Source organism: Bombyx mori, chromosome 22, assembly GCF_030269925.1.
Source record: "Bombyx mori chromosome 22, ASM3026992v2".
Lineage (NCBI taxonomy): Eukaryota > Metazoa > Arthropoda > Insecta > Lepidoptera > Bombycidae > Bombyx > Bombyx mori.
In genome coordinates, this window is record NC_085128.1 from 3,540,622 (window position 1) to 3,552,698 (window position 12,077).

The following is a 12,077-nucleotide window of genomic DNA, read 5'->3' on the forward strand; positions in this document are numbered from 1 at the left end:
CCCATGGTACTGCATAGTGCGGGCCGAAAGTCCGCGTTCGTCGGTACCTATCCTAAAAATAGGACGGGATTTCATTTCCGGGAAGATCCCACGGGACACGTGACGGGAGATAAATGGAAGCCACGTGTCCGCGCCGCCCATCCCGCCTTCTTAGCTGAGGAGCCGAAAAATCTAACCCTACTACTATTAATCAGTAATAAAACAAAAACAATTCCACACTATTAACATATATTATTATTTATTCATAAAGTATACAAAAAATATTTTAGCTATTGATCATTTAGAACTTCCTCACCCAGATTTTAATCAAGGTTTGTTAACTGCATTGCTAAAAAGACATTGAACGTTATGACGTTGAAGCGTGCTCTTGATTATTTTTTTTCGGGCCGGAGGCCGAACCTCCTACGAGGTCCCCGCGCATAAGGGGCGCGCGGAGTATGTGAGACAACGATCTGCATAGTGTTGTGAGCAGACCGCGGGCCCAAGGATTTTAGGGCCCACCCACTAAACGACTACCCTGCACTCTTCTACCTGACGTCCGATCCCCTCCGAGGCCAGAACCCGGATGAGGCAGGGGGGTTACCGTGGTCAACACTACAACCAGACGGCGCGACTCAACCCAAGGACGCCCAGCCGACGGAGCCTTCGAGGCGAATCGAAGGCTTTGAAACGTCGGCCGTCTCGGTACGGCAGCCCGTCAGGCCGCCCAGACGGTGCCGCTGGTGTCCCGGAATACCCCGCTGGACCAGAACCAGCCTGCCGGCTCGGAACGCGATACACCGCCAACCGGTCGCTCTATTTACTCCTCGGCAGCGCGCTAGAGTGCTGGTAGCGCACCGCGCGGCCTCTACCCCCTCAGGTCGCCCCTTGACCTTCACCGAGGGGAGGCCGCTACCTACAGGGGCCGGGACGTACGGGCGTATTTCCGCCTCCAGCCCCCAGCTCGACGGCGACGGATCGGTGCGGAGAGGGAAGAGCTCTCCCTCTCTCGCTCCGCCGCCTCCTTCTGCGAGATGGTGGACTCGCAAAAATCGAGCATCGCCTTCCAGGACGCGTCGCTGCCAAGCATCGTAGTCACGACGCGCGGCAGCGAGAGGTCCTTTCCTGTGACCGCGACGAGGGCGGCGCGTTGCTCGTCGAATCCAGAGCAACGCGCCAATGTAACTACGCGCCAGCGTGCTCTCCACAATTAACATTTTTTTTGGTAAAATATTAATTAACCAGTATTTTATGTTAGGGTTGTGCGTTCGATTTCCTCTTAGGGTAAACGTTCGACGAAAATATTAATTCGCTCTATATCTGTATATGTTCATTATCGACATGTATACATTTATATATTTATATACATTATACATACATATATTTATATACATACATATATTTATATACATTATACATTTATATATAATAGTTGGGGAAAAAGTCTTCTCGTATTATAGTATGTATAAACTTGTAATAAAATCTCTTTCGCTATACTATTTGTATCTGGCTGGTTTTAGTATCATTAAAAGTTTAAATTTTAAAAAAGATAATTCCAAATTCAAATTAGGAAAATGTGTGATTTTTATTTATTTTTCGTACTGTCAAGATAAATGAATCTAATGAAGAAATTCGATGCTTTTTATGATTTTACTACAAAAAAGGTAAAGCAAGCCGCGAAAAAAATTTGCGATGTTTATGGACCTAAGGCAGTGTCTGTGAGATTAGCACAAATTTGGTTTAAGTGTTTTCAATCCGGAAATTTTGAGGTCAAAGATGCAAGTCGCTCTGGTTACCCTATTACGGATAAAATGGATGCCATTTTTGAAATAGTGGAGCAGGATCGGCATATCAGTCGTTACGACAAAAGTAGGGAATTGACCACAAAACAGTTTTGGCGCATTTGAAAGAAACTGGGGAAAACACAAAAAAGCTCGATATTTGGGTACCGCACGAGCTCACTGAAAGAAACCTAATGAACCGTGTACTCGTTTGTGATTCTTTATTACGACGTAATGAAACCAAAGCATTTTTGAAGAAGCCGATAACTGGTGATGAAAAGTGATGAAAAAGTCACGTACCACAAAAATGTGCGAAAAAGGTCTTGGTCAAAGGCCGGTCAGGCTTCACAGACTATGGTGAAACCAGGGTTAGCTCGCAACAAGGTGATGCTGTGTGTGAGGTGGGATTGGAAGGGCATTATTCATTATGAGCTGTAACCGCCAGGCAGGACCATCGATTCTGAACTCTACTGCGAACAACTGATGAGATTAAAGCAAGAACTCAAGTTCTCTCAAGAGAAAGCGGCCGGAATTAATCAACGAAGGGGTTTGGTTTTTCATCATGATAACACTAGACCCCACACATCTTTAGCCACTCAGCAAAAATTAAGAGAGCTTGGCTGGGAGGTGTTAATGCATCCGCCGTATAGTCCTGACCTTGCACCTTCAGATTTCCACTTGTTTCGGTCTCTTCAGAATTCTTTAGGCAGTGTCAGGTTAACATCACGAGAGGACTTCCAAAACCAATTGTCACGGTATTGATCAGAAGCCCCAAAATTTCTATAGCAACGGGATCATGTCCCTACCTACAAGATGGCAAAAAGTTACCGAACAAAATGGTACCTACTTAAACTTTAGTTTTAAATGTAAATAAATTATATTAAAAAATGTTGTGAATTTTCATAAAAAATGCGATGAACCTTTTTCCCCAACCTATTATGTATATATGTTGGAGTATTTCCACTTTTGGGTAGCGACATGGTAAGCGGGCGGTCTTCGAAAGTCAATAAAACTAGAAATGTGAAATGAAACTCAGAGCGTCCATTACGCAGGAGCGTTCCGTCTGATACGGCGACTCGCTCGCTTCTGAGCTCGAGAAACAACAACGGAGCGTTTTTATAGCAAGGTATCGTGGTGGGACGATGTTGTTTACGACTCTTCGTGTTGTTTTCGATGAATGCTTGCACGTGTTGTTTGTCGTCCCATCTTTATTAGTCATGAACTAATGGTTTATAAAAACACGCGCCGACTTATACACATATATGCATGATATAAAGGTATATATAAGTATGTTTATAAGTCTCTAACTCCTAACTATAAATTTAGGTCTACATGACCGCGTGTGTTTTGATCTTGATAATTATCTATTATAATTATTACTAAGCTATTCATCATCCCTGTAGTACGACGTTCGGTTCACTTTTAGACCTTGAGATATTCTGTAACCAAGATCTGGGTGTATGATTGTGAAAAGTTTCACTGCCCTATCCTGCAATTCTTCGATAACACCGCCAAGACTATACAGAATATTTTCGACTAGTCTGCTTCGTTCCCCTTTCGTCATTTCGTTCATATACAGCTCTCTAGCCTGATCGAAGTTGTTAGGATCATCTTGGTATATCTCGACAAGGTCAACCCTATTCTCGTCTTTGTAAGGCACCGGTCCATGGAACGTGTTAGGATAATAATTGGGGGTATCTTTACCGTTATCCTTAACGGGAGGTCGACCATCGCGATTGTAAGCAAGTACGTGATTTTGAATCGGACAATTTACCGGTATTTTATTAAAGTTAGCACCTAGCCGGTAATATTGAGCGTCTCTATACGCTAAGCGTCTAGCTTCGAAAACTTTGTCCGGTCCTCCCAAAATGCCCGGCACAAGATTTGCTGGGCTATACGCCAACTGTTCTATTTCTGCGAAATAGTTCGTCGGATTTTTGTTCAAAACCAAACGACCGAGTGGCTTTAGGGGAAATTCATCTTGGGGTAATACTTTTGTCACGTCAAAAACATCGAATTTTGCATTTTTGACATCGTCTAATGTCAATATCTGGATACTGACAGACCAGCTCGGAAATTTACCCTTTCCTATCGCATTATACAAATCTCTGGTGGCGTAATCTGGATCGATACCGGATATTTTCTGTGCTCGTTTAGAGTTTAGATTTTTTATGCCAGCGTCAGGAATAAAATGAAATCTAACAAAGTGCTTCTCTCCACTCTCATTCACAACTTGATAAGTGTGAATGCCAAACCCTGGCATATGTCTGTAACCATCTGGTATGCCTCTATCCCCAAATACGAGTAAAAATATATGCAAGCTCTCCGGGTGCAACGTCAAAAAGTCCCATAGCGTATTACCGTCTAATAAATTAGTAGCTGGATTTCGTTTTTGAGCTCGCACAAATGCTGAAAAAAGCAGTGGATCTTTGTACGAGTACATGGGCGTATTAAATCCCACGATATCAAAATTACCGTCTTCAGTGTAAAATTTAATAGCAAATCCGCGCGCATCTCTTGAAGTGTCAGTACCTCCTCTTTCGACTACCGCTGGAGAAAATCTTGCTGCCACTGGGGTTTTCTTTCCTATTTTAGTAAATAATTTGGCTTTACAAATATTCGTAATATCATGCGTAACCTCAAAATAACCGAATGCTCCACCCGCTTTTGCATGCACCAACCTCTCAGGAATCCTCTCTCGTACTATATGAGTTAATGAATCCATAAAATATTCATTGAATATGAGATTTGAGTTCAATGTGCTACTCGCATCTTTGAGTTCGATCGGCGATCCAGCACTCGTTGTCATAATACCGATGGGCCCCTGAAATAAATCACACATAATATTTTATCAATAGCTGAAATTAAACATATTTTACAAAAAAATATTCTTTAGATACTTTTTAAACCCTATTACGCAAAAAAAAAAAACAATTGAAATTATTTAAAAATCTGTTGGCCTAGAATACCAAAATACTGTTACAAACTCCCACATACACAGTCCCATATTGAATAACCTATTTCAAAAAAATAGTAAATTTATGTCAAAACATTCTAACTTACCGATGTTCTCTGTTTGAACGCGACTATCTGCTGGGCTGCCGGCGCTGGCTCGTTCCCAGTATTTGCCACCGCGGCCATCGCAAGCAACGCTATCGTCAAACGCAACATTTTCTCGCACTAAGCACCACTACAGTGCATTTTACGAAAACTGGAACAATCTGTCCGACGTCTACCGATCAGACTTTATACTGCAGTAATTGCGAACACTTTATATACGTTTTTGCAATTGTATGGGTATTCGTTTCAGTTAAAACTAAAAATGTAATAAAAACAAAACACTATTTATGTTTCCGCACTTAGTTTTATCATCTAATAAATAAAGTAATTGTGGCTGTAATCGTTTTTTTGTCTGATTAGTATTGTGACTTTCTCATTTTTGAACAAAGCTGGACTTCGTATAACTTAAATAGTACTATAAAAAATGATTTTTATTAAACTGCAATGGGCGGACGATCAATGGCGAACTGAAGGCGGCTGCCCATAATGAGGCTTAATATTTATTATAGTTTGAAGTCATAAATATAGTACATAAGTTTAAAAAAAATCGATATAGGTAGGAATAATTTGAAGACAGAACTCAAACATTATATTTTCAACTTTTTATAGTAACATAATGTGTATGTACATTATAGCGTAGAATCGCGGCCTCCGTCGCGCCCGCCGCTCCCGGGTCTTCGATACTTGCGAGCAAAACTCCTGCGTCGACCGTTGCGGGCTCGGTTCCAGCCTTGCGTTCATCCGCAGCAAACGTCGCGCCCACGCGTTCGTTTGCGGCCTCCGTCGCGGTCGCGTCTTCCAGTGCATCCACGCGATCTTCCGTGATCTAAGTCGCGCCCACCGCCTCCACCTGCAGGTCGGCCGCGCCCTCCTCCTCATCCGACTCGGAGTCTGACATGGAAATCGACCCTGCCCCCGCCACCCCGACTCATGGATTCACAGTAGTCCAAAAAGGTATAAAGCGCGTCGCGGAGACCCGAGCTCCCGCGGCCGCCAAAATAAGCAAAGCCGCAAATGGGTCGCGTCCCCGCCCTCCAACCCCCGTCGCTCCCGCTGTCCGTGCCACACCGTCGCTGCGTCCGGTGGCGCAATCTAAAACTCAGACTCCTTCCCCGATATCCTATCCTTCAAGAGAAGGCAGCGTGGGACCGGGTTTTCCTGACCCTTAAGGCCAAAAAAATTTATTTCATCAGCGCCCGGAATCTCGCTAACGGCATTCAAATAAAGGTGCCATCACCCGACGACCATAGGGCCCTCTCTTCATACCTCCCTAAGGATCGTATAAGCTTTCACACTTATACGGTTCAGGAGGAGCGTGAACTCCACGCGGTCATACGCGGCATCCCGAAAGAATTAGATGCCGAGTTCGTCAAGGCTGACCTTCTAGAACAAGTCTGCCGGTCAATTCTCTTCACCGCATGCACACAGGACGCGGGAGGGAACCGTACAATATGATTCTCGTCGCCCTCCAGGCTAGCCCCGAGGATAAACAAATCTTCAACGTCCGAACAGTCTGTAGGCTCTCCGGAATAATCGTGGAAACCCCCCACAAAGTCACTCCGAGCCAGTGCCATAACTGCCAACTGTGCGGGCACTCTTCCCGTAACTGTCACGCGCGGCCTCGATGCGTTAAGTGTTTGGGCGATCACGCCACGGCCCTCTGCGCTCGCGACCAAAAAACCGCGACGGAACCGCCTAGCTGCGTCCTGTGTCGAACACAGGGTCACCCCGCGAATTACCGTGGTTGCCCCCGAGCCCCTAAAATAAATCGCCGCGTCGCCCGCCAAAACCGCCTCCGCGCTTCCAGCCCTGACACCAAAGTCTCGGTACCCTCTCTGCCAAAAGCTAAAACTACCTTCGTGCCGGCGCCGGTGCCCAGCGTCTCGGCTTGGGCTAAACCGTTGCCGTACACCAACACGGCTCTAACTCCCCCCTCTGCGATTCGTCCCGCCCCTGCGATTCGTCCCTCCCCGCCGATAGTCCCTCTTCCGCGACTTGCCGTCCGACCACGTCCGACAATTTCGCTCTAGCGATCGACTGTTTTCAGTCAATTAACTTTGAGCGCGTTAACACTTTGGGCGACGCCATCCACACTGCCTCCACTGCACAGCACTTCATCGCCGTTGTGCAGGAATACACTGACGTATACGCGTCGTTAAATACGTACGTCCTCCCCTCACTCCGCCGGTAATCAATGGCGTACATAGGTAGAATGAAACCCCTATCCGTAACGATAGGATTTTTTCACGCATACGGTCTCGCAAATCAACGTGATCAGATTTGTGATTTTTTGGGTGACCATCAAATTGACATTTTCTTAGTGCAGGAGACCCTACTCAAGCCCGCGCGTCGCGACCCTAAAATCGCGAACTATACCATGGTTAGGAACGACAGGCTCACTGCTCGTGGTGGTGGTACCGTCATTTACTATAGAAGAGCCCTGCATTGCGTCCCGCTCGATCCTCCCGCGCTCGCTAACATCGAAGCATCAGTGTGCCGAATCTTACTGACGGGACACGGGCCGATCGTTATCGCATCCGTTTATCTTCCACCGGATAAGATCGTTCTAAGCAGTGATATCGAGGCGCTGCTTAGCATGGGAAGCTTTGTCATTCTGGCGGGCGACCTAAATTGAAAACACATTAGGTAGAACTCGCACACCAGAACCCCTAATTGCAGACGGCTCGAGGCGTTAGTCGATGATCTCGCCTTCGATATCGTCGCTCCGCTAACCCCGACTCACTACCCGCTAAATATCGTGCATAGCCCGGATATACTCGACATAGCGTTATTGAAAAACGTAACTCTGCGCTTACACGCGATCGAAGTAGTTTCAGAGTTAGATTCAGACCACCGTCCCGTCGTTATGAAGCTCGGTCGCGCTCCCGATACCATTCCCGTCACGAGGACTGTGGTGGACTGGCACACGCTGGGCATCAGCCTAGCTGAATCTGATCCACCATCGCTCCCGTTTAGCTTAGACTCTACCCCGTCTCCTCAGGATAACGCTGAAGCCATAGACATCGTAACGTCACACATCACCTCGACATTAGACAGGTCATCGAAGCAACTTGTAGCGGAGGACTTCCTTCACCGCTTCAAATTGCCCGACGATGTTAGTGAACTCCTTAGAGCTAAGAATGCCTCGATCCGCGCCTACGATGGGCATCCTACCGAGGAAAATCGTATTCGAATGCGTACCCTACAACGCGACGTAGAGTTTTTTTTTTTATAGCCTAGATGTGTGGACGAGCTCACAGCCCACCTGGTGTTAAGTGGTTACTGGAGCCCATAGACATCTACAACGTAAATGCGCCACACACCTTGAGATATAAGTTGTAAGGTATCAGTCTAGTTACAACGGCTGCCCCACCCTTCAAACCGAAACGCATTACTGCTTCACGGCAGAAATAGGCGGGGCGGTGGTACCTACCCGTGCGGACTCACAAGAGGTCCTACCACCAGTAAGTCCCGCATCGCCGAAGTCCGAGATGCCAGATGGTCTGATTTCTTAGAAGGACTCGCGCCAAGGTCTTACTACCGCTTAGCTCGTACTCTCAAATCGGATACGGTAGTAACTATGCCCCCTCTCGTAGGCCCCTCAGGCCGACTCGCAGCGTTCGATGATGACGAAAAAGCAGAGCTGCTGGCCGGTACGTTGCAAGCTTGCACGCACGAATGCGCGAATGCACGCCCAGCATTCAATCCGCGGACCCTGTTCATGTATAATTAGTAGACAGTGAGGTAGAACGCAGAGCCACCTTGCCACCCTCGGGTGCGTTACCACCCGTCACCCCAATGGAAGTTAAAAACCTGATCAAAGACCTACGTCCTCGCAAGGCTCCCGGTTCCGACGGTATATCTAACCGCGTTATTAAACTTCTACCTATCCAAGTCATAGTGATGTTGGCATCTATTTTCAATGCCGTTATGACTAACTATATCTATCCCGCGGCGTGGAAAAAAGTGGACGTTATCGGCATACACAAATCCGGTAAACCAAAAAATAAGCCGACGAGTTACCACCCGATTAGCCTCCTCATGTCTCTGGGCAAGCTGTATGAGCGTCTGCTCTACAAAGGCCTCGGAGATTTCGTCTCATCCAAGGGCATTCTCATCGATGAACAATTCGGATTCCGTGCAAATCACTCATGCCCACAACAGGTGCACCGCTTCACGGAGCACATTCTGGAAGGGCTTAACCGTCCAAAACCATTATACACGGGAGCCCTCTTCTTCGATGTCGCAATAGCGTTCGACAAAGTCTGGCACAACGGTTTGATTTTCAAACTTTTCAACATGGGTGTACCGGACAGTCTCGTGCTTATCATACGGGACTTCTTGTCGAACCGCTCTTTTCGATATCGAGTAGAAGGAACCCGCTCCTCCCCGCGATCACTCACGGCTGGAGTCCCGCAAGGCTCCGTTCTCTCTCCGCTCCTATTTAGTTTATTTATTAACGACTAGCTGACTCGGCAAACTTCGTAGTGCTTCAATCGATAAATAAAAGACCTAAGCTTTTGTATAAAATAAACTTTTAAAAAAACAAAAGGAATCCGTCCGACGGGGGGACATCAAAGGGAAAACAAAATTGTTATTTTTATTTAATTCCGAGCGTTTTCATATTTATCTACCTTTTAAACCTTTCCTGGACTTCCACAATTCAAGACCAAAATTAGCCAAATCGGTCCAGCCGTTCCCGAGTTTTAGCGAGACTAACGAATAGCAATTCATTTTTATATATATAGATATTCCCCGGTCGTCGCCGACCCAGCTAGCCTTATTCGCTGACGACAACAACCCAGCGAAAAGCACAGCAGTGTTATTTCAAAAGGGAAACTCACCGCTTATTTCATTCATTCATTGAAGTACATGGGAGTCACCCTGGATGCATCCATGACATTCCGCCTGCATATAAAAACAGTCCGCAACCGTGCCGCATTTATTCTCGGCAGACTCTATCCCATGATCTGTAAGCGCAGTAAAATGTCCCTTCGGAACAAGGTGACACTTTACAAAACTTGCATAAGGCCCGTCATAACTTACGCGAGTGTGGTGTTCGCTCACGCGGCCCGCACACCCTTCAATCCCGCTTTTGCAGGTTAGCCGTCGGGGCTCCGTGGTTCGTGAGGAACGTCGACCTACACGACGACTATGAACACGACGACTACGATATATGAAATCAGCGTCGGAACGGTACTTCGATAAGTCTATGCATCATGATAATCGCTTTATCGTTGCCGCCGCTGACTACTCCCCGAATCCTGATCATGCAGGAGCCAATCACCGTCGACGCCCTAGGCACGTCCTTACGGATCCATCAGATCCAATAACAATTGCGTCTTCAGGTCTAACACTAGGAACGGTAACCGTATTCGTCGAACTCGCCAAAGAGGTCGACGTACAACCTAACCCATGCATCAGCCCGCTGAGTTTCTCGCCGGATCTTCTCAGCGGATCGCGATTCCGATCCGGTAGTAGATTCATTGGCGAAGCAATTGCTCTTGAGTTGTTAGGTCTCCTTCGGAGGCGCTCGGGAAATTGTTAGCAAATCCCACCCCTCCTGGCTGAGCCTTTGTTCGCCCACCTGTCCTGGTGAAACTGGAAAGGCCGCCGGGCCACCAGTAATCTTATATGATTTATGATATAAGTATTTTGTGATTATATATATATATAGCGTAGTATATTTTTGCTGTTTGCTGCTGTTTATTGTGTTCTCCTTTGTGGTAGTTAAGACAATATTCACGCAGTGTAGAGTAGTAAAAACCTACCGCACTGTCCCGTATTTCTGAAGGTGACGCATTAGAGTTAACCCTTTTAAAGAAGGAGGTCGACGTGAATCTACTTCCGTACTACAATAACATCACAGCTTCTTCTTAACACTCTCTTTGGCCAGTCAACACCCTAGTCAAGGAAAGTCAAGTACTTGGAACTCATCGAAAAGTTCAATGTGACATATAGCACACCGAAACAGCCCGTTCAGTCTTTCGCCCGTACTTTTTAGCAGATCTAAGTTCCAATGCAGTGATAGATCGACTGGAAAAGCAGCTGTGGCATTCAGGTAGTTTCTAAAAACCCAGTCACTGTCTCCCGGCTAAGTATATTAAGTATATTAAATTAAATATTAAATAAGTAAACCTTATTTTATTATGTTCTACCCACCCATCATGGTGAAACTACACACGAAAAAAGTAAAAGAAACTTTTACAGTAGAATCCGGATATAACGACCCTCAAGGGACCGTCGAAACTATGTCGTACTAACCGGATGACGTACAAAGCGGCAGAATTATTTCTTAAGTACATATGTTAAGTACATATGTTTATCCAACTCATGGATCATGTAAAAATTTGCATGTCTAACTGTATAGCGAAAATTGCTTTCTCTTGTAGCAGAGGTACATTCACGGGTATTCCCCAGTCGCGCTGAAGCTTGAACCACTGTAACAATGCCTTATCCACCGACTCATGAGTAGAAGTCCTTACACGTTTGTATTTTAAAACATTGGCATTAAACAGCGGCTCGATCTTATCTTTATTCTCCTTTATTGTTGATATTGTAGAATGAGATACGCCAAACTCCTTTGCGAGGGTTGCATTTGATTCACCGGCTTCTAATCTGAGTGAAGTTGGGGCGCCGAGGTATTGGTAGTTTATGTAAACAAAACATTGTGCGTCGTTTTAACCGGACGTATCATCATAATATTCATAATTAAGGGTCGCTATAAGCAGTTGGTCGCTTAAAACGGAGTCGCACTAAACGGTTATATTTTCTCAGTACCTAACTATGAAACCTAACTTGAGTAATCATGATCGTCGTTAAAAGCGGTTAGTCGTTATAAGCGAAGTCGTTGTATGTGAATTCTACTGTATTATAGTTTCATTAAATTTGCATTAATCAATCATCATCAATCAATACATATAATAAAATCGTAACTGGTAACTGGTCTGTACATGGAAGATATCTCAGGAAAACTATTATAGGGGGCTTTATGAACGCAAAACCCAAAATAATGATTTTTAGATTTTTTGAAGTTATACTTCTTTAGGCGCGTTATGAAAAATTGATGAGAGTGAAATTTTACGATGCGCGCGCACCGTGACACAAAATTAACAAAATGAAGTTGCCCACTAAATAGCTCATCACAATACGACTGACGTAACTTGGCGAGTCTGAATATAGCCGCAGGTGAACTTTCCGAACCGTACCGAGAATTACCGAATTTATACGATGTCAAGAAAAGGGATGTCCAATATG

At 45.5% G+C, this 12,077-nt stretch overlaps 1 protein-coding gene across 1 annotated transcript; it reads right to left on the reverse strand.

Moving 5' to 3' along the window:
- Nucleotides 1-211: 211 nt before the first annotated feature.
- Nucleotides 212-5,078, reverse strand: LOC101743673 (catalase). Its single transcript, XM_004924751.5, has 2 exons — nucleotides 4,824-5,078; nucleotides 212-4,584 (listed from the first exon to the last, which is right to left on the reverse strand). The coding sequence occupies exons 1-2, from the start codon at nucleotides 4,929-4,931 to the stop codon at nucleotides 3,145-3,147; spliced, it is 1,548 nt and encodes a 515-aa protein (XP_004924808.2). The 5' UTR covers nucleotides 4,932-5,078; the 3' UTR covers nucleotides 212-3,144.
- Nucleotides 5,079-12,077: the final 6,999 nt, after the last annotated feature.